At 47.5% G+C, this 22403-nt stretch overlaps 2 protein-coding genes across 8 annotated transcripts in view; one reads left to right on the forward strand and one right to left on the reverse strand.

Moving 5' to 3' along the window:
• PIGW (phosphatidylinositol glycan anchor biosynthesis class W) overlaps positions 1-13046 on the reverse strand; it is a 439057-nt gene extending 426011 nt beyond the window's left edge. Inside the window, exon 1 of one of the 5 annotated variants that reach the window (XR_011274571.1) lies at positions 12383-12619. The gene's annotated coding sequence lies outside the window, so the exon portion shown is untranslated. Of the gene's footprint in view, positions 1-12382; positions 12620-12877 lie in introns of those variants that run through there. The other 4 variants (XM_069614710.1, XM_069614709.1, XM_069614708.1 and 1 more) reach the window with 4 other exon arrangements.
• The window catches only part of MYO19 (myosin XIX), an 804019-nt gene continuing 794620 nt past the window's right edge, over positions 13005-22403 (forward strand). For 2 of the 3 annotated variants that reach the window (XM_069614704.1, XM_069614706.1), the window contains exon 1: positions 13005-13135. In XM_069614704.1, the coding sequence (XP_069470805.1) occupies positions 13070-13135 (66 nt within the window). In that variant the 5' untranslated portion in view covers positions 13005-13069. The remainder of the gene's footprint in view (positions 13136-22403) is intronic. The other variant, XM_069614705.1, reaches the window with a different exon arrangement.

The following is a 22403-nucleotide window of genomic DNA, read 5'->3' on the forward strand; positions in this document are numbered from 1 at the left end:
TAACTAATCTCAGCCCCTAGCTAACCCACCTAGCTCATCAGGTACAACATCCACTGACCGTAGCGCACACCAGCAAAACACCCCAGCCTAGCATGACACAGACTAGCACGCCAATCCTAATTCACCCCAGCAAACCTTCCATCCTAGTTCACCCTAGCCCCACACCCACCAGAGCTATTCCCACCAACCCCACCCTAATTTACCTCATCTTCCCACTGGACCTAAGCTCATACCAGCACCCAACCCACTTAATCTAGCCACCCAGCATCTGAACAAGCTTACATAGCTTATCACAGCACATCACCAATCCACCCTAGGACACTAGAGCAAACAACAACGTCACCATGGCTCATCCAAGCACCACACCGTAACTCACCCCAGCACAGCACCCACCCAGCCTAGCTCACACCAGCAGCCCACCCACCCACATAAGCTCACCCGAACTGTATAGCCAAGCACCCAATTACATCCCAGTACAGGCTCCTCTCAAGACATCAACACCACCCTAGATTACATCTTCTCGATGCTCGCCCACAGCATCAACTGAGCAAACCCTAGCTCACCCAAGCATCATATAGCTCACGCAAGCATCCCTAGCTCTCACACGCATCCCATAGCACACACACGCATCCCATAGCTCGACCGAGCACAACACACACCCAACTGAGCTGAAAGCAGCACACTAAGGGCCTCATTACAAGTTCCGTGGCACGGCAAAAAGTGGTAATTCCATTACTGCCACCTTTTTGGGCGGTAGCAGAATTACTGCCATTTTTCACAAATCACTGAACACAAACATAAAATGATGCTAGTCAGGTAACACAATGGTGTCCCCTCCAAAAACATATTTTTTTTGTAGATACCCTGATTACTGGATAATTATCAACACACTTGTTCTGTGACCAAATCGTACAGTTTCTCCTTATGGTGTATGAAATGGTAGAACGATCCTATAATTTTAGCCAACCGCGCGCTGCACTCTGGAACTTGGGAGTTCCATATTAAATTTGACATTATAAATACTACGAGCTCCAAAATGCAGAAGCCTGTAGCGCTATGTAAAGTGTGCAGTGGACCTCTGCTGCACCAGTCTGTATGCAGACCTGTCCACATTGGCCTCTTGGTGGCCCCCACACCTAACACCTAGTGGTGAGCCTCCCACCAGCCATGGAGATTCACCGGCTTGGGGGGGAAGGGATGCAGGCAGCTCCAAGGGGTGCCTGGCAAATGGGAGAGTGTGATAAAAGGGAGGGCATACTGGGGAGAAGAGGATGGCAGAAGGACATTGGCCGAATAATAGGGCAAGGTGTGAGGGGCTGTCCAGGGGCAAGGCCGGATAGTGGGAGGCAGGGAAATGTTTATATGCACAGGTTTGGGGAGTAGTAGCCCTCTTTGTTTGCTGAATTGGACGGTGAAAGGTGTAGAATCCCTGAGTAGTACTGCTGCTGCCTTTCCAGGTAAGTTTGTTCTTAAATAACTTACATTTGCTTTTGTTTCCCATTTTGCTTACTTATGGCAACTTATTCAAAAGTCACTTCCATGGTTGGAATTGTGCTGTAGAAAGACCAGGGCATATTGCCTCTGTGATGTTTGTGTGTAGTGAAGCATTGGGGACAGGGGCGCCGAAATAACAGAGTCTCCTCCACCTCCCCCCTCAATAAGCGGCGCTCAGATGCGCTATGTATATGCATTTTTGAAAGCCAAATAAAGCACAGCTCCTGCTCCCCCTGTGAAAGCAGTCGGGTGGTGCCGTTCTGCGTCGCGTGCGATAGAAGATATATTGGAAATATTAAAGTTAAAGGAAGTGTTCCAAAAAGTCTGGTCTGCTCTCAAACTTTTGCATTAAATGCGCCTTCTGGATAGCCCCCGTCCCGCTCATAATAAAAACCTGCATGGGGGCTGTAAATCCGGCTACCTGCAGAGCGTCTGGCTCTTCGGCGAAGGCCTCACAGGGCTGCCAGGTGCTGCCCCTGACCTCTGTGGCATCGGGCCCGCCTCGTCGCTGCCCCTGTGTGTGCTGGTGCTTGACAGTTTATTCTTTTATGTATCATTTTAAGTAGATATGCAATGTTTACCATGAACGTTACAAATTCAAAAAAGGGCCAGGACTACCTTCATTAAACGCTACTTCTATTTCTCCTGTTTTTAAAGTACGATATCTGCACTGGCGACTGTCTCATTTTGAAGAGCAGAGCGAAGAAGGCTGGTGCGTACCAGGGACAAGGGAGGGGGTAGGGAGGCTGGAATAGTGGCTTAAGAATACGAGAGAGGCGCAACAGAGAAGGAGGCAGCAGGGGGGAGAAGAGGGAATGGATGAGGCCTGTACGTACCTTGGCTGGCAGGGGTAAGTGGAAGGGAAAAGATGGAAAGTAGGGTACAGGTGGATAGACGAACAGAGGTGGCTTATATGTTCCTTTCGTTAGTGACAGTCTTGGCGGGGGAGACGTTGTACAACAAGGGGCCAGGTGGATGCATTTCAAGAAGGATGGTACCAGCAGGAGGTGGTGAGAGGAAGAGGAGAGCTTGGGTTGTATGTATGGTTGTAAATTGTGATTGTTAGCGAGAGGGTTGGATGGAGTAATGGTTTGAAGAGGAGGAGCTTCCTTGAAATGGGGGTTGTCTTAGAGGCGCTCATGCTGCCAGCACCAAGTAGGTGGGCAATGGGTGAATCAGTTCACAAGTAATCAAGGGAATTGTTGGAGGGTTATGAAGGTGTGTAGATAGCTATGGTGTGACTTGAAAGGACTAGGCGGTCAGGGTATGTGTGACCAGGGGGATTGTAGCGTCTCGTATTGGAGGGGGTTCATGTAGTGAAGGACCAGAGGATGGGACTTTTGGGGGAAATTGGCATTTGTGCAGCTGGTGATCGCGAAGTGGCTAAGCTTTATGAGGAGAGATGGGGGGAGTACGGGTGTATGGAATTGTGATGTGTTCGACAGGTGGCAATTACATTAGTGAGGGTAACCAGCGCTCAGTTGCTGGAAACATCGGGTGACTTGGCCGAGTTCGGCTTTTTTGTGAGACCAGCGGTGGGGTATGCATGCAGACGGATTGTGAGCTTGTTACAACGAGGCAGTCTGTGGTGTAAGGGGTTTATGTTGGCAAACAGTTTAGAGAAAATAGTGGGTATCCTGTGTGGGTGCGAAAAAAAACTGCAGTGAATTGTTTTGGTGGTGGATAGACTGGTCCATATCGTTGGAGGTGTTGCTGTGTACGGAAGGAGATGGATAGTTTGTGTTTTTAAAGTGAGATGTTAGGACGCTTGCAGAGGAGATTGCAAGGTGGGTTATTTCTTTGATAGATTTAAGGTCTCTGTGTGAGAGGGGGTTATGTGCTTGATGTAATGCCGGTGAGCACAACGGTGTCGGGGTCTTTAGCAGGTGAATGCGTTGCCTCTGTATATTGTCGTTTGTGCCTCGAATAATAGTTGTTAGGGTCTGGGTCTATCTGTGTCGAGAAAGAAGGGTTTCAAAGTGAGTTTTTGAGGTCATTGAAAATACGCCAGGGAGTGGTTGTATAGTGTGTGAATTTGAGAGGCCATCGAGGATGGGATGGAGGTGTGTGTGTAGATGGAGCGGAGGGGCTGGATGTTCTTAAGAGCGAATGCTGGTTAATGATGGCCTGGAGTGTGTTTTTGAAGCGTTCCAAAGGCTGTTGTCTCACGCTCTGCCTCCTCTCCGCTGCTTGCACGCAGACTGCGCCCCATACATAATTGATGCGTGCTGCCCCTGGTGGCTAAAGTTGTGCCTATGCAGACTGCGTGCCCCACAGACATGCAGGCCTGAGCGGAAGTAAACTTGAGGTCCCTGCGCATGCGTGCAGAGAGCTGCACAGACCAGAGGCTTTGCCTTGCGCTGACCTCGGCAGAAGAGGGAAGAGCATGGCATCAGTGAAGCAGTGCCCTCACAGGAACATGGCTTCAGCAGGAGCACAGCTGCAGAGCCACCAACAAATCAATGAAGCCGTGGTCGGCTTTCCTTCCTGGTACCCCTCTCTCTATGTCCTTCCCTGAATTCTCTTCTCATCCATATTAGTGTACCCCATTACTGAAACCTCTTGTACGGCTACATGCGAGCTATAAAAAAGTGAGCGCACACCTGCATGCAGATATGTACCCTATGTGTACGGAGTTCGTGTCATTTTTCCAAACGGAACCAGAAGTACCTGGACCAGGATACAGACCCCACTAACCCAACCCTCAATTTTCTGCATACTCAACCCACTCACAAAACCATTTCTATCCCAGCAATCCCCGCGCACTTTACCACACTGCATCAACAAAACAGAGCGAACCTACAGCACACGAGGCCTCGCCCGATCCGATACTTGCACCAAAGCCCAGCACTCGGTGTATACCGAGCTGAAGCTGCCAACAGCACACAACTTCTCCCACTCTTCTACTCCCCTCCTCCTCGACTAACCATACCCGCACTCATCCTGTTTACAGATCCGCCAGAGCACCTGGGGACCAATTCCGTTGGCGACAGTGCGCTATATAAGTACCTTTAACATAACATTTCCAATGATGGGTACATTTCAATATGTAAAGTACTGTTGTGACATGTTGCCAGAAAAGGTGCAGATAAAGCTCAACCTCTTGGCAAATCTCCAAGTTGAATATTGTTTGAGCTTATAGCCGTCAACAATCATGTCCTTGTATTGTGTCTTTGCCATACTAATAATCAAAATAGTAAAGCAGTGGTGGGGCAAATAGAGGTTGCGCAAGCTGCCATCCTTAAAAATGCACTTTGAGGCAGTACGGTGACCCAAAAAGTTTCAATCCACTTGGGTATGTCATCAAACTGAAAAAAGAGGAATTGTATCCATAACCTCTTACTCCACTTACCCCACTTTCCCGGTACACGGGCAAATGTCTGCTCTCGGTAGGATTTTCTGACGGGTAGGAAAAAATGGTTCCATGTGTTAATATCCACGCACAAATATTGTGATACAAAAATATCACCGTATTTTTGCGGCGATATTGATCCATGGACCCACCGGGGGACACCCCCCGCAATCCCAGCATTATTTTTAAATGTATGGGGGACACCCCCACTCCCACAAATGATCCCCCCCCCAAAAATATTGCCTATGGCAAGACAAAACCATATATACGGCAATATTTTTGGTGGGGATAATATGTAGGGATACTGAAAAAATGACAGGTCAGACTGTCAGATTTTCCTACCCCCTCACTTTTTCCTACCCCTGGATGGGTTTTCCAATACCTGTTCTCGGTAGGATTTTCTGACGGGTAGGAAAAAAATGAAAGGTCAGGCTGTCAGATTTTCCTACCCTGTCACTTTTTCCTACCCCTGGGTGGGTTTTCCAATGCCTGCTCTCGGTAGGATTTTCTGACGGGTAGGAAAAAAATGACAGGTCAGGCTGTCAGATTTTCCTACCCCGTCACTTTTTCTTACCCCTGGGTGGGTTGCCCAATGCCTGCTCTCGTAGGATTTTCTGACGGGTAGGAAAAATGACAGGTCAGGCTGTCAGATTTTCCTACCCCGTCACTTTTTCCTATCGGTAGGATTTTCTGACAGGTAGCAAAAAGTGACAGTACACCAGCTGCAAATTACCATGGCAACATTCTCCTTCTTCATCAAAATCTCATTACGTGCTGGCCATTCCAATTTGAACAACAGTACATACTTTCCTAACCTGCATTTCTCCGGGTCTACGGAAAAGACCCTGCAATCTCAGGATTTTTGTCAGCTTTCCGGTCCCGTCATATTCTCCACCCGATTGGCTACCGGCGATAGCCAATCGGGTGGAGAATATGACGGGACCTGGAAACGGTGCAAAATGTTAGTGCCCACTTTGCCTCAATGCAACCGCTGTAATAATGATGCTTTCAAACCATATCACTGGATTGAGAACAGCATTAATTCGGCTACAGCGCCGCCTTCATTTTGCTTACCATAGCATTGAATGAATGAATGATTTTCAGTGCTATAGTAAGCAAAATGAAGGCGGAGAAAATGTTTCTAATGACAGCTAAAACAACCGAGTTTAACTTTTTGACAGGTGGCCTGGGTGTGTGGGCGGAGCCATGTTCAAATGGGCGGAGTCTCGTGTGGCTGTGGGTGGGGCATACATCTCAGGAATTTTGATTTTCAAATGTAGGCAGGTATGCAACAGTACCTTAAGCTTTATGACGTGGTTTCAGTGATGGCTCCGGTATCGTGGGCTGCCTGCTCCCCCCGCAATCCCGGCCTGCGGTGTGTTACTTCATTTAAAGGGACTCCCCACACAAGTGCCGGCCCAACCAAGCGTACCTTGCGGGAAATGCACCAGAATAAAACACAGCACCCTCCACAAATAAAATTTAAACTGTGTTGAGTTGGAACCGTGACTAATGCCCCCATCAACAGTCGTGATAGAGGTAGACCCTGGCACAAAGCCACTGGTCCCCTTAAAAACAGGCGGTACAAGCACTCTCCGGAGAACTACCGTGCCCAGAATGCTCTGCGGCCCCGTGGCTGATCGACCACTGCCCATGCCCCTTTGGTTACCCGCCAGTGCCCGACCCCTCGATGCCCCCCTGACCAAACGACCCCACTCCTTTCCTATGCCCCTGTGGTGTCACGTGCTAGAGAATAGCCGGTCACGTGACACAAGAGAAACCATGAAATGAAAAAAAATAAAATAAAGAAACCGGAACTGACGTTAGAGTTCAGTTTGGGGCTAGAAACCATAATAAACGGTCATGTTTCTGTCAGCGCAGCAACGCTGCGCAATACAAGTTGAAACTTGGTGGGCGCGATGCTAACCCTGTGGGGATCACCTGAAAACATCACACTGGCGACAAAGGTAGTAAGAGTCCACACACGATTGGTGCCGTGACTGACATCCAACACAGAAAGTATGAGGTGAGAGGCCTAGTGATTAATGCCAGCGCCACTTGCTGACTGATAACAGCACTGCGTATTAACACGTGCATGTGTTTACAGCCTCGTTTTCACACCCCCAGCATTCTATGTCAAACCTGATTAATTATAGAGACAGCGGAGTTGTGTAACACGCGTATATGCCCAGAACCTTGAATTCTCAGTCCCAATAATCTGCTGCACGCCCATATGAAGATAAAATAGGGCAGCTTTCATCCAGCAACCCTGACAGACTGTACATATTTTACATGAACAAAAGGAAACAAAGTAAACACGATTTAAGTCTTTAAGTCATTATATGTGATTGGGAACACAGACATAACAGTCAGCAAGGAGTCCACATCTCTCCTTAATCAAACAGACAGAAATAAAACTGTTAATGGAATTATACAAACATCAGTGGAAAAAAAAAAACAAGTTTGGATTTTGGTGAGTGTAACTCAGCCAGCCTTAGCTCACATTGACTTTAAAATAAGTTTTTCTCTTTTGATTTTTACTCAAGTAAATATTAAATTGGTAAAACGCCACAGCGGTAGCTATGTCAAGCACTGCAAGGACTAGTGTGAGCTCAACAGCAGGAAGAAATATCAACTCGGACCATCCAGACCCAGCACTAACCACTCTCATGCCACCATTTGACTCATTTACTACGGGTGCAGTAATTCGGTGGCAAATCTGGTTACAACAATTTGAAATGCACCTGAATGCAAGAGAAATCACCTTAGCCAAGAAAAAGTGCACATTTCTTCTACTCAATATAGGGGCAGCAGCACAAAGTTTATTCAACGCAATCCCAGACCATGGTGATGCAAACAACTACGATGCTGCAAAGAATGCTCTTACCAACATGTTCAAGCCCGAACTCAATCCAGACTATGAACGCTTTCATTTTTGCATGGCTAGACAACGTGAAAACGAGACTGTGGATAAATTCCATGCACGCCTACGTGAAATGGCAGAAGGCTTTGATTTCCCCAATGAAGAGTTTGCCATCCGACTTCAAATCATAAATGGAATTTCGACCGAAAAACTGAGGAGAGCCATCCTGTCAGAAAGAAACATAAGCCTGTCTCGAATTTTAGAAATGGCACGCCTGCGTGAACAAACAGAAGACCAAGTGGCAGTAATCGAGGCAGCAATCTAAAAGCTCCCGGTCGACAATCCAAAGCCAACGGAAGATATTGCTGCCATATCAAAACACCAAAACACCCGAGAACCGGGTGAGCGAAAAGAAAAGAGTACAAAAAACCAAACGTCACAATGGCGAGACAAGACATGCAAATGGTGCAGTGGTCTGTGGCATAAAGGAGAATCGTGCCCTGCCTGGGGATCAATATGCCGCAAGTGCAATCACCTCAACCAGTATGCAGCTGTTTGTTTAAACCCACCAAACAGAAGTAATCCAGAACAAACACCATGGCAAACGCACGAAAGCCGGAAGAAATTCAGACCCCAAAGAACACCACGCCAGTCAAGGAAAAAAGGAAGGGCGAGAGCAGTAGAGCACTGCCAGAGATCACCAGATACCAGTGAAAGTGAAGACAGTGCATCCCTCGACAGAAATGACAGTGATAAATGGAGAAAAACAAGCAAAAGGAAACACCACGTGCACCTAATTTCAGCGGTAGAGCCACAACGGTCCAGACAATGGAAGAGGCCATCTTGCACTGTCATCTCTGACAGAGAACCATTGAGAGTAGTTATAGACACAGGCGCAACTGTCAATGTAATGCCAGTATCCGTATTTAACAAACTCCATACAAAGCCCAAACTCCAAGAGAGGAAGGTCAGATTATACGCATCTGGCTGCAAGAAGCCTCTACCGGTGCAAGGGTCGTTCAAGTCTGATTTCGCCAATAACAGTGCCATGTGTCGAGCACGAGTTTATGTTGTCGATGCTGGCTGTGAAACACTGCTAAGCTCTAAAACCGCTGAGAAACTAAAATTAATTCATTTTGCTTTCAACATTCAGTGCAATGAAATTGACGAATTGTTGAAACAACATCACAAAGTATTTCAAGGCATCGGGTGTTTAACGGGCAGATCCATCAAAATTCACATTGACCCCACCATTGAACCAAAAGCAGTACGTCATCGCTGAGTACCATTCCACATGAGGGAAGCTGTAAAAAAAGAAATAGACAAACTAGAGGCGGCAGGCATTATCGAGAAAACATCAGGGCCAACCCCATGGGTATCCCCCATGGTAGTTGCAAAGAAACCCAAACAACCCAATGCTGTACGAATTTGTATTGACATGAGGCTCCCAAATGCAGCCATCGCAAGAGAACGTCACATTACACCAACCATAGACAAACTTATTGTTGACCTAACAGGGGCAACCATCTTCAGCAAACTTGACCTAAGGTCAGGATACCATCACCTCAAACTAGCTAAAGAATCAAGATACATCACTAAGTTCTCTTCCCACCTTGGACTACAGCATTACAAGCGGCTAAACTTTGGAATATCATCGGCTGCAGAAGTATTCCAGCATGAAATTCGGAAAGTTCTCACTGGCCTAGAAGGAACGATGAATATCAGTGATGATATTGTATACGCATCCAACAAAAGTGAACATCTCAAGTGCCTTGCAGTGGTTCTAAAGAGGCTAGAGGAATATGGTTTGACCCTGAATGCTGAAAAATGTGAATTTGGAAGAGATGAACCAAGTTTTTTCGGCTACGTTTTCAATGCAAATGGAATATCACCAGATCCTGCCAAAGTTAATGACATCAAGAACACTAAGCCTCCAACATCTGACACAGAAGTACGAAGCTTCATGGGAATGGCAACATATTGTGCGAGGTTCATTCCAGATCTCGCCACCATCGCAAATCCTCTCTGTGAACTAACTAAAAAAGACCAAAATTGGTATGGTTGTCTGCCCACCAACAAGCATTTCAGCAGATCAAAGATACCTTATCTGTATCCACAACAATGGCTTTCTTTGACATCAAGAGGCACACAGAATTGTTAGTGGATGCTAGTCCAGTCGGCTTGGGAGCTGTACTTACTCAGACTGATAAGTATGGAAATGTCTACCCAATCGCTTTTGCCAGTCGTGCACTAACGAAGACAGAACAGAATTATGCACATATAGAGAAGGAGACCCTTGCCATTTTATGGGGATGCAGGCATTTCAAAGTTTATTGGCTAGGCAATCAAGTTAAAGTGTTCTCAGACCACAAACCACTTATTCCAATTTTCAGAGGATCAGCATCTCACCCACCAGCACGCATAGAAAAGTGCATGCTTCAACTCCAGCCCTACAACATTGAGGTGGAGTACCGACCAGGCACAGATAACCCAGCTGACTATCTGTCTCGCCACCCACGACCTGCTACAAAGGAAGAAGAACACCATGCGAGAGAAACAGAGGAACATGTGTGCCATGTGGTAGCCTGTGCCCGACCGTGAGTCTTGTCTTTGCAAGAGATAGCCAATGAAACTGAAACAGACGCCATCCTAACTCACACCATGACGGCCCTCCAATCAGGGAATTGGAAGAACTACCTTGCCTCCATGGCTCAGCGCACTGTAGCAGCTCAGACCAAACTTCAGTCCCTGTTTGGAATTCGACACAAACTTACGGTAGCCCCAGAACGGATAATACTCAAAGGTCATCGCATTGTATTGCCAACCTCGTTAGAAGAACAAGCGGTCAGACTAGCCCATAGTGGGCACCAAGGTATTGTGAAAACAATATTTGAAGCATATTTGAAATCCAAGATATGGATGGCTATCATGCAACAGAGAGTAATAGAACTGGTAGGATCCTGCGCAGCCTGCCAAGCTACCCGGAAACTTAGAGACCAGAACCCATTATCAGAGCTCCACGAAGCAGTAAGGTGGGAAGCGGTCAGTGTTGATTTCTGCACCATCGCTGGGGAAGGTTACCTACTTGTTCTAATTGATGAATTCAGCAGATATCCTGAAGTCAAACACGTGATGTCCACTGATGCTGAAAACATGACTCTTGCATTGGAAAAGATATTCGCAATACATGGGATCCCATCAGAAATCAAAAGTGACAATGGACCACCTTTCACCAGTCAAGAACTTTGTTAATTCTTTCAAGATCTTAACATACGGCATAAAGGTATCACCCCAGGATGGCCACAAGCGAATGGCGATTTATGGGATCACTTAACAAAGTTATTCGTATCGCCAAGGAGAAAAAAACATTTGTGGCTGAAAGCAGTGTATCGATTTCTAAGAACCCATAGGCAGACCCTGCACTCTTCAACAGGAATCAGTCCTGCAGCGCTCATGTTTGGAGTACCCATAAAGGCAGAGCTCGCTATACATTCCTGTTGGATAGCGCCTGAACCAGATCTTCCGATCATAAATGCAAAGAGAGTGAAAAGAAATGAACAAGAAAGCATTTCTTGACGAACCAATGACCGAGAGCTTAGACCTGGAGACTCAGTCATTGTCAAGAACCGAGCCACTCCTAAGATGATGTCTCTTAATTTTGAATACCACCCTTGGACAGTCAGTGACGCCAATCATAATACGATTACGGCCAAACGAGGGAGTGAAACTGTGGCGAGAAATATTTCACACTTCAGGAAAGTACCAGCTGAAATGTGGGAAGAAAACCAGGAAACTACGAGAGAAGGATCTGAATCGCCTTGCCTTGTATCAAGCAAATCTCTTTATCGATCACCCAGCCGACTGACACCCAGGCTCAATGATACATTGAATGAACTGTTGACTACTAGTCATCAAGAAGAGGAAGTTCAGCCTGAGAGATCCCAGACAAACAACCCAGAAAGATGCAACCCACGATACCACCTGAGAGAAAGACCAAAACCATCATCCCGCCTACAAGGCTATGTGGTAGATGGGATCTACCAAGTGAGCCTACCCAAATGAATTTAAGAGACTAGAACAGACTACTTATGTTATATTGAGTTTTGATAAAAGAGGTTGGTGGGGGTGGGGTGGTTTACAAACATTCCAAGTTGGGGAGGAATGTGGTGTCACGTGACACAAGAGAAACCATGAAATGAAAAAAAAAAGGCCCCGGAACTGACGTAAGAGCTCAGTTCGGGGCTAGAAACCACAATAAACAGTCGTGTTCCTGTCAGCGCAGCGACGCGCTGTGCAATACAAGTTGAAACTTGGTGGGTGCGATGCTAACCCTGTGGGGATCACCTGAAAACATCACAGCCCCCACCGCTCGTTTGCCTTAAAATGGGGAGAATATCCCCACCGCATATTCGTGTCACCATGTGCATTCCCGTTCTACCTTCCTTCTGGCGCGTTGGCCTGACGGCTCCCTGCAACTCCACCCAAATCACCACCTGCGATGCACCGCATAACCCATCACATCCGTGTCGCTCTGGAGTCCCTGCGCAACCTCGCACCCCCAACCACCTTTGGTCCCACCTGCGCCGTACTCCCATGCCCAATATCACGAGGACAGCGCAACTAGTGATTGCCGTTTTCCCTTCCTAACACACAACGCTACTGCATTTCCTCACCATGGCATGAACCTGTGCCTCATATTCGTAACGCTGCCCCCCACGGCTGTTCCATATTGACCACTAAGGGGCGGCGCCCGCCATGCCTCCTCCGTCGTCGCATTCGCCCACTAAAGTACCGCACTGAGTCACAGTTTTCCAACCTCTCCTTTCGGACCCACGCTTGCACATTCCAGAAGGTTTCATCCAATCAGCAAGGACTCGCTGTGGCAAGTATTAAAAAAATATACATGGGTACCCAATAGTCAGTTGTGTACTTAAATGGGGCGGCCATTTTAAAAGCTTAGGAAGGTAGGTTACTAAGTAGACGAAAAATATCAAGAAAGCTTTTCGACTTCCCTTAGAACGGGTAATGTGTTACAAACATGACGACGTTTACATTACTTTTTAGAACAACACATCCGTCCACAAAATCAAACCTTATTCCCCTTACATTTGATTCAACCAAAATATTTTAATCAGAAAATACGAAGTCAAAAAATAATAAAAAAAAACCTTCTGAACAGTAAAAGAAGAAAATACGGAGTTACTGAAGTATTCGGAGGTGGTCACAGTGTCATCGCTTCTCCTGCCAGTCCTCTTTCTAGGTTTATAAACGCAGTAGCCAGCGGCGGGTTGAGGTTTAAACGATATGTTCTTGTCCTTGGCAGAGTCGGAGCGAGAGGGCACATAGTTAAGGAGCTGGACATGGGGGAACGGTCGATTATGGGAGCGAGAGCCCCCCAGCAAGATGCTCTAGGAGAGGAGCGGCAGGTATTAGATGAGGACGATACAAGAATCCAGCAGACAATGGCAGAGAGAGTGTGTTCCGGGGGAGAACCGGTTAAGCAATAAAAGCAAGCACTGGCAAAGCAAACGGTTTTTGCTTTTTTTTTTAATAGACATGGGATAAGCATTTGCAAGGCACTGCCATAATACTACTACTTGGCTGTAAGATGGCAAGAGCTGTAAAACGGGACAATAAACTTTGCATATGTCTTCGGGGAACTGACATCATACGCACAGGTGCTTGCACCATTTTCTAGCATGTGCCATCATATGGCTATGGTTGCCAACTGTCCTGTATTTTGCGCGACTGCCGTGAAGTTAGAGGCCGTGTTCTGTGCCCCGCAAGGCACACGCCCTGTCCGGGATAGGGGAACAAATCATCACTTTGCTTAGGACAAGATCAAAGCCTTCCCATCTCTGGCTCATAGTTTCGTGTGATAGTTGAGGTTTAAAGTGGCAGGTCGGCCCTCCAAAGGGTCTGTGAAACATCTTTACACCGTTGCTCTGCCAACAGAGAATTATAATGGGGGCACTTGAAAATTAAAGGGCTATTGGCAGGGACTCTTCAGAAGTGTGACTGCTGAGCGATGAGGAATAGGAAGGGTGTATAATGCTGCGGGCTGGTGAAAGAACAACTACAGTCTTAAAACCCAAGGAAGATTTGTTTGGACACATGTATTAGTTTGCATGATGTTACTATGCCCTTCCATTCAGGATAGGGGGAAAAGCCACACATTTTGCTTGACATGTGACGATTTATTTAGTGTACGGTTAGTTTAGAAAATGTGTTTTTTTTTTTAAGGCATTGCTATTAATAAGGTATTATTTTCGCACATGAAATCCAAACCAAAACCCTATCAAGTGTTTATATCAACTAAACCCGGGAAGATGGCGGTCAAGTGCTTAAATTATGCACATCCCTGGTTTATCATTTAACCGAATTTTGTGGCCCTGGGCAAATCATTTAATCTCACCGTCTTATCTAAAGCCCGGAGTCATTCCGTTGGTAGCATATGTTATTATATGTGCTATTAAAAAATAATCACTCATGTTTTTCTTGAATATAGAATTGCTCCATATATAATAATAGTGACCATTTGTGTATTTCGCACCACAATGTTCTTTGTCTCAGTTCACTAATGGTAATTTCTTGCAATGTCACTTTCTATGTTACCTCTAAGTGTTAAAGAATGATGATGCTCCTTGCAGTGGCCTTTTCTGTGACTTCACTTCTGTTGGTGTCAATATGCACATAAGGAGTTTTGCATGGGTCTTTTCTCCCACAGGGCCTGGGCAGACCATTGACGGGTCATTGTCCTGCATGCGTAATGGCCCTACGGTTATGCTATTCTTTTGTGCATTGTATGTGTTAAAATGCCATTTGCCACTAATGTGACCAAACAAGTTGGAGATGGAAAATGATGGGCATTAGTTAGACAGTATGGAACTTTAAGCAATGCAGGCCACTTTTAATGTGTTACCACGTCTAAAAAGTCCTTTGAAAAAAGCGGCTGCACTACTTATGGCCAGGTATCTGGCATCATTTGCCCAGGTACTTGGACCATTTCACAGCTCTTGCCATCTTAGTGCCAGGTTGTAGCATTATGATAGTGAATTACAAGTGCCTGTGCCAGGCCTATACAAATGCAGAAACTGTTATCTTTGCCATTGCTTGATATATTTATTTTACATTTTTAAAGCGCTCACGCAGCCAGCCTGCGGGCATCGAGGCGCTGTTATAGGAATTCTTTTTTTGTTTTTAGTTGCGTAGATGTTTGTCTTAGTTGCTTATTTATAACACGTTTAAATACCCAGCGGTTTCTAAGCATGGACCCGGGGATCGAACCTGTGTTGCTTCGTGTTGTCTTGCTTCAAAGGCGAGCACGTTGCCGCTGAGCTATCCTTGATAGTTCATTTATACAGCCCCTATACACAATGTGTTTCAAAGCGCTTCACGGCAAGGGAGGGAACAAGGGAAAATACAATGACATACTTACAGGCCATGAACAGTAAGGATGTGAAATTAACTATCATACTCGGCCTGACGAGATTTCAGATAGTGCAAGAGCTAAGACATAGATAAGGAAGGGAGGGGGAGAGTGGGGAGGAAATGGAAACAGACAGGCGACTTCTGTACTGGGCCTGACGACATTTCTGGTAGAACTGGAGAAAAACAAAAGGTGAGGGAGAGGGGTGCAGAAAGTGAGGGGAGGAACAAAACACGTGACTATCCTACGACATTTCAGATAGTGCTGGGGAGGGGGGGCAACAAGCAAGGGGAGGAGGGAGGAGACAGACCTGGTTGCTATCATACTAGGTCTACAGACCATTCTGATACAGTAAGTGCATAGAAGAAAGTGAGGGGAGGAGATAGGAAAAGGGAGAAAGCGAGAGGAGGAGAGAACAGAGAGTAAGCAGTCAAAAAGAGTGGAGAGCGAATACAATTGCAGAAGTCAGTAGTAACACATAATGTTGCAAGCCAGGATACAAGATGAAGATGAGAACAGCATGATTAAGGGCCACCATGAGTACAAGATGCAAAGGAAATCCAGCATGAGAGTTGAGAAAGGGTGACGCACTGTGAATCAATCAAGCCCATAAAAGTCAATCCAGCATTGGCCACAAGACAGTGATGATGAAACCACAATGTATCACGACAGCCTCCTGCAGAAGTAGGCGGGAAGGGGTGAGGGGGAGCAGGGTAGACGAATCAAGCTAAACTGGCAACACCTGTGTGCGAGAAGGGTGGGAGGCACAAGGGAACATCACGGGGGACCAGATGGGGTGGGGATGGCCTGTGGGGACAGAGGGGGTAAACACATGTTGGTGCATGCTTACCTGCTTTCTGAGCAGGGTGTCGGGCCCTGGGTCCGAACAGGTCCAAACAGGAATTGCCCTTTTCTTCGAGAGACACCCTTGATCTGGCAAATGGCCATTTAATAACTTTACCTAAGCCAACACTTTTGGCTTTGCAGTGTTTGTTTTTAACAGGACTTCAGTGCAAGGAACAGATGCAAGGAAACAAATGTTGGCTATAAATCAGGCTCCTGAAAGCATTTTTATCAATCAGGAGCTAATTTAAACTGTTAGTTAAGCCATTAGTTCTCGGAAGACTGCTTAGAATTGCCTCCACGTCCACTCTTCCTCATCCCAGTAGTTACCTCATGATGCCCTGCCTCCGATATAGGACCTTCTTTCATTTCTTTTCTTCATATAACTCCTCCCCTCAACCAGTGCTCTAGTTCAATTGTTCCTACCTCCAGCAGGGTCCTTTCCAAATCTCTTCCGGGTGTGGGGCACCGGGGAGCTCTGTGTGCTGGCCCACTGGCAGTCCCGTTTGCAGGCTTCGGTGACCTGCAGGGGTGGTGTGCTCCCAGCTTCCCTGCGGGGCTTGGGTGCCGGTGGAGTGGGAGCCATCTCTCCTGGGCTGATGCAGGGCATTGAGACCCGGCCAGGACAGCGTCGCTGTCCCTGGTCTATCGCCACGGGGCTACGGTAAGGGGCTCACTGTCGTTATCATGGCGCTTGTTGGTAACGGTCAGCAGCTTTTTCACAAATGCTACCTGCACTGATATTTATTGTGCTTGTGCATGTAGGCTCCAGAGGGTGGGTTGAACCGCCTCCTGGTGCCTCGGAGTGCACGGGGCTACCGGTTGCCGGGGGGATTAATTGGTTGGTGTTCGTTATTTGTGCACGTCCCCTGGCTCCCCCTGCCCCCTCCGGCAGGGGTATTTCAGGTGGGGCCTCTGTTTTCAGTGTGTCCCTGACTGGTACTATGGGGAAGTACGCCAGAAAGATGAGACCCTTGTGTCCCCATCTTCCTCTGACGTTCCAGTCATCATCATTCTAGGAAGAGGAAGACGTCCAGGCATGTTTCCTTGACAAAGAAATACTTTAAGAAATTGCTCCTTCAATCCAAATATGGACATAAGCACCGGCACTTGTCTTCTTCATCCTCCTCATCCTCTGAGGCAGAGTTTTCCTCCACAGAGTCCCGGTCCTCGTCTGTTCAAGCTGAAGGTGAATACCTGGACAGGGATGAGGTGGAAGAAGTGCTGACTCAAGTCTGGGACAATATGGGGTTTTCAGAGCCCTTCGGCTACGGTGAAGGGGCAGACCCCACCATTTGGCAGTAGAAGCACACCCCTCGTATGGGCTTGCCTTTGGTCTCGAATATCCATTCTAAAGTTCTGCGAGAATGGCGTGATCCAGAAAGGATTGCCATGCCTTTTTTTATGCCCAAACTCTACCCTCTTAAGGGGAGTGAGGAGTTGCTTTCGGACACAGTTTAGTTGGATGATATCCTTGCCAGTCTAGTGGGTCGCTCCTCTGTCAGCCGAGGAGGCAGCAGTGTTGATCAACTGTATGCAGAAGGTACCTGCTACGTCAACTATGCAGACGATACTCAGTGTCTTTTCCCACGTTTGGGCGACTACATCAAAGGCACTGAGGTTATCAATGCCACATAGAACCAAATTCATCTCTGGATGTTGCACAGTGGTCTCTCCATAAACGACTCCAAAACAGAGATTATAATATTGGGCACTTCTTCCAAGTTGCATCCTTTAGACCAAGCCTACTCCTCCTTCCAAATTGCAGATTGTCTTCTCCCCACCCTCAAGAAAGTGAAGACCATAGGAGTTACTATTGATCAAGAGCTCTAAATGAGGGCCCACGTTAGCTGCTTGGTGTCTAATTAGTCATACTACATCAAGCTTCTGGCACAACTGGGACCTTATCTGGAAGGGTCCTGCTGTGCCACTTTGGCCAGGGCTATCATAGGTAGTTGCCTGGACTATTGTGCTAGCATCCTATTGGACGTGTGAAAAGGAGAAATCCACCGTCTACAAGTGTTCAGAACAACACAGTGAGGGTGGATGTAGATCTGTGCAAAACTGCACATGTGTCTGCAGCACGGAGATCGCTACACTGGCTTCCAATAGCAAAAAGGGTCCTGTTGCTCACCCTGTGCATTGCACACTCGTGTCTCTATGGAAAGAGTCCGACTTACCTGGTAGCACAATTCAAATGGCTACCGGACAGACGTAGCTTCAGATCCAACAACACTGGTCTACTGCAATTACCGAAAGTAAAATTGTCACATGTAAAAGATGTATGCTTTCCAATCACAACACCACGACTATGGAGTGCCATGCCCCCTGACCCGAGGTTGTGTCCTAGTCTTGCCATCTTTAAACTCTGCCTGAAAACTTTCCTTTTTGAATGAATTGAACAATTCTGTGTTTACTTGTCTGCGGATTGTTCCCCTGATTTTTATGTTTCTCGTTGTTTGTGTCAGCGCTCTCATGCCTCTGGGCCCCTTGTCCAGCGCTATAGAAATAAATTAAATAAATAAGACGGTTCATGCAGGTGGTCATTTGGCCCTCAGGGCGAATGGCTACAGTTCCTACACTGCAGAAACATTGTTGAGTGGTTTTAAGAAATTGAGACGTGCTGTGGAAGGGGGTTCTGACTGTTCCTCTATTGGCAGATATGCAGCGGCAAGTCGAACTCTTGTCTCATCTGGCTTATGATGGGGTCCGTGGATCGTCCATGGATGCTGAGGTGTCAGCACTGAGACATGTTTGTTTGCACGACTGGAAGATGGAAGGCTCTGAGACGGTTGCTGCCCTTAAACCTCCCTTTGTGTTACAATCTATGTACCTTCTTATTCCAAAGGTTTGGTGTTCACAGTCCCTACTGCAGATATCAGATAAACAACAAGACAACACTAACCTGGACCAGTAGGAATTCGTAGAGAAGAATGGAAAGCTCACCTAACCCCCTCTCCCCGCGCCGGAGAAACCCAGGTCGAGGAGGGGAAGTCAGGGAAACCCTTGTGGGGGAGAAAACCCTGTTGTGCCAGGAACTCGAAAGAAGCGATGGGCGAGTCTTGATTCCCAGGAATGACTTCGGGAGTTGGACTTGCGATCGCGAACTATCCTGAAGAGAGAAACCAGGTGGTGTTTAGAAAAGGGAGAGATTGCTGCAGTAGGACTCTGGTGAGCGATATACCTTTAAATCTGAATGTCTGTTGAGAGGGTGTAAGACGGCTTGCACGAAGGTTGTATTCTGTTCAGCGCATGGTAGAAAGTAATTCCCTGTCCTTGCTGATGATACTGAAGAATGGAGAAAGGTTAGTGATGGAATGAATGAAAGTATGTTGTATGCTGGAGGGTTACGGAACTATACGTACTGCAGAGTGTAGAACCAATGCCTTCGGTGTAAGTGTATGGAGAGCTGGTAGGGAAGAGGACCAAGAACAGAGGAGTCTGATACTGAGAAAAGGGAGAGACGGTTGAAAGGTTACAGACAAGCGGAGTATACAAAGGGTCAAGAGAGCTATCCTAGAATTACGAACTCACGGTGCGTGGCCTCTGAAAACAGTAGCAACGCGCTGGACCGAAGACGCCGCTGAAGTAAATCCATTCTGCGAGGTTGGGGGCGGAGTCATCCGACACTCTCGGATTCGGAAGGCTGGAGCGCTGCTTTTCCTTGCTACCGACATGTTGGAGGAGGTAGAGGCGATGCATGAAATTCGTCTCCACCTGTGCCAGAAAGTCCACGTGAGCCGCCCCCTAGAGGGAGTTAGCCGCCCCCTAGAGGGAGCGGACGTGACACTTTGAAGGTTCCAAACTGTTTGGTGACTCCCTTGTGGATAAGTACATAAGGTGTTTCAGGCCGATAACATGCAGATAAACTGAGATGGAAAACATCGTCGGCCAAGACATCCTCTTCTGGAGCAAGAGTCAAGGCCGGACAGTCTTTTTCTGGTTCCTTCTGGCTGACTTTTTTTTTTTTTTTTTGGTAGGCCCGAGGTGGGCCTTGGCCTCCTTCAGAAGTCCTGACGGTGTGGTCGAGCCGATGGGCGGTCATCTCTGGTGTTTTTTTCCTGTATGGGTCCAGTGGTGCTCAGATTCTTGGGCTCTGGGTCACTGTTCCAGAGGGTTATCGTGTGGAATTTCTGTCGACCCGTGTCGAGGCTTGTTTGGTACGGATGGCTGTTCCCCGCTCCAGGGTAAAGAAGTTGGCGATGGCATTGGCTCTGTCATAATTGTTGCTCAAGGAAGCAGTCATTCCTGTTCCTCTTCACCAGCGTGGTCAAGGCTTTTATTCGAGGGTGTTTCTGGTGCCCAAACCTTCGGGGAAGTTTTGTCTCATTTTGGTTCTCAAGGCTCTGAACTGTTTTGTCCGGAAGGAGCGGTTCAAAATGCAGACTTGGAAGAACATTTTTCCGATGTTGCACCGAGGGGACTGGATGGCATTCCTAAGGCATAAAATAATCAGTGTCGCATAGCAATGTGCTATGCAATTCTGTAGGTTTGCTAATTAAATTGACACTTGTGTAGCAAAGCTAGCTATTTAAATTAACCTGTTCAATAAAAGCACAGCTCACCCTGCATTCCTCTCTTGCCCTCTGGGCTCTTTCCACCCTCTCTTTTTTTCTGTTAACTGCAGGTTTTAAGGGCTTAATGGAGAGAGAGTGCAACAGTAATCATCTCCTCTACTCTTAAAACACCAAAGACCTGTGGGGGAGTGCTAGGCAAGAAAAGTTGTTTCTTTTTCAAATGATTGCAAACCAGTCGCCATTCATGCAGCAAAAGTAAAATTTTACAAATTCCTCCCGCTAATGTCTTACTTCAATAGTACACATAAATGTTGCTCATTTTACATCATGGGTACAAATAATTTATGTTGACATAAAAAATATTAGTACAACATTGCTAATCAAATAGGTTTGTTTGCTAATCATTTTTTGAAAACTCATTTATGCCTTGGATTCCTGCATCTCCAGGATGCCTACTACCATGTGTTTCTCCTGCCTTGCCATATGAAGTTCATCCGGATTGCTGTGGGCACTCATCAGATCCAGTTCAGAGTACTCCTGTTTGGGTTGCTGTCTCCCCCCAGGGTATTTACCAAGCTGGTGGCTCCCCTGGTGGCGCACCTCCATGTGAGGGGCGTTCACATTTTTCCCTACCTGGACAGTTGGTTAATCAAGGCGGACCTCCGGCAGATGGTCCTGGCGCATTTCCAGTTGGTTTGCCAGGAATTGCAAGACTGGGGGTTTCTGGTAAACTGGCAGAAGTTCCGCCTGGAGCCATCAAAGGATCTGGTGTTCATTGGGGCTCATATCTGTATCAGGTTGGGGCTGGTGTTTCTGTCTCCGGAAATGGTCCTGTGCCTGCTGTCAGTCCTGGGCAGGGTTCTCCGGCGGTAGAGGGACTTGGCTCACCTGTTGCTCATGCTGCAGGGGCACATGGCCACTTGCGTGTTTCTAGTCCCTTGGGCTTGTCTTCATTTGCGTCCCCTTGTGTCTTACATACTGGCCCAGTGTGTTGGCTTACGAGGCCATGATTCTGGTGTCGCAGGGTCTGGGAGTCTGCTTACAGTGGTGGTTGCAGGTTCCGAATCTCTGGGCGGGGCTGGCCCTGGTTCAGACCATTCTTACTACAGACGCCAGTGGGCGGGGATGGGGTGCAACGATGGGTGTCCTCTCGGCTCAGGGTTTGTGGGCTCCTGAAGAATTTCATCGGTCCTCCAACTGCAAGGAATTGTGTGCCATTCTCTGGGCCCTGTTATTTTGGGAAATTCCTGAAGGGTCAAGCCGTGGTGGTCTCGACAGACAATACCACGGCTTTGGCCTGTGTCAACCGCCAGGGTAGGTCCGGCCGCTCCTTGAATGCTCTGGCTGCTCATATTGGGGCCTAGGGGGGACACACCTGCTACCCCCGAGTGTCTCATGTCAGAGGGGCGGACAATGTCTGGGCGGACCGGCTCAGCCATCATTTCCCCTCCTCAGTGGAATTAGTTCTGTCAGACCGGGTGTTTGCTGAGATCTGCATCCGGTTCAGGCACCTGGTGCTGGATCTCTTTGCTTCTCCAGCTTCGGCAAAAGTCCCTCTCTTCTGCTCCCGGTTTCTGACCGGGAGGGGGCATGAGGTGTGGATGCCCTGAATATTGCATGGCCTCGGAGCTCCTTTATGCTTTTCCTCCTCTTCCCCGAGTGGTTCAGCGCATCCGGGACAGCAGGGCAACGGTACTGTTGGCCGATCCTTATTGGCCTTGGAGCAGCTAGTTTCCCTCCCTTCTGGAACTTCGGTCCCAGCCTCCTTGAATGATTCCGAGGTGGCCTTGACCTCGGCAGGTTTGGTTTTCCAGGTCAGGCAGATTCAATGGGCAGTTTGGTAATTGCACAGTCCCGGTTAGTATGCCAAGGTTTCTCGGGTCCTGTGGTGGACTTGATCCGTAG

The sequence above is a fragment of the Ambystoma mexicanum genome, chromosome 9 (assembly GCF_040938575.1).
Source record: "Ambystoma mexicanum isolate Mex_15411 chromosome 9, UKY_AmexF1_1, whole genome shotgun sequence".
NCBI lineage: Eukaryota > Metazoa > Chordata > Amphibia > Caudata > Ambystomatidae > Ambystoma > Ambystoma mexicanum.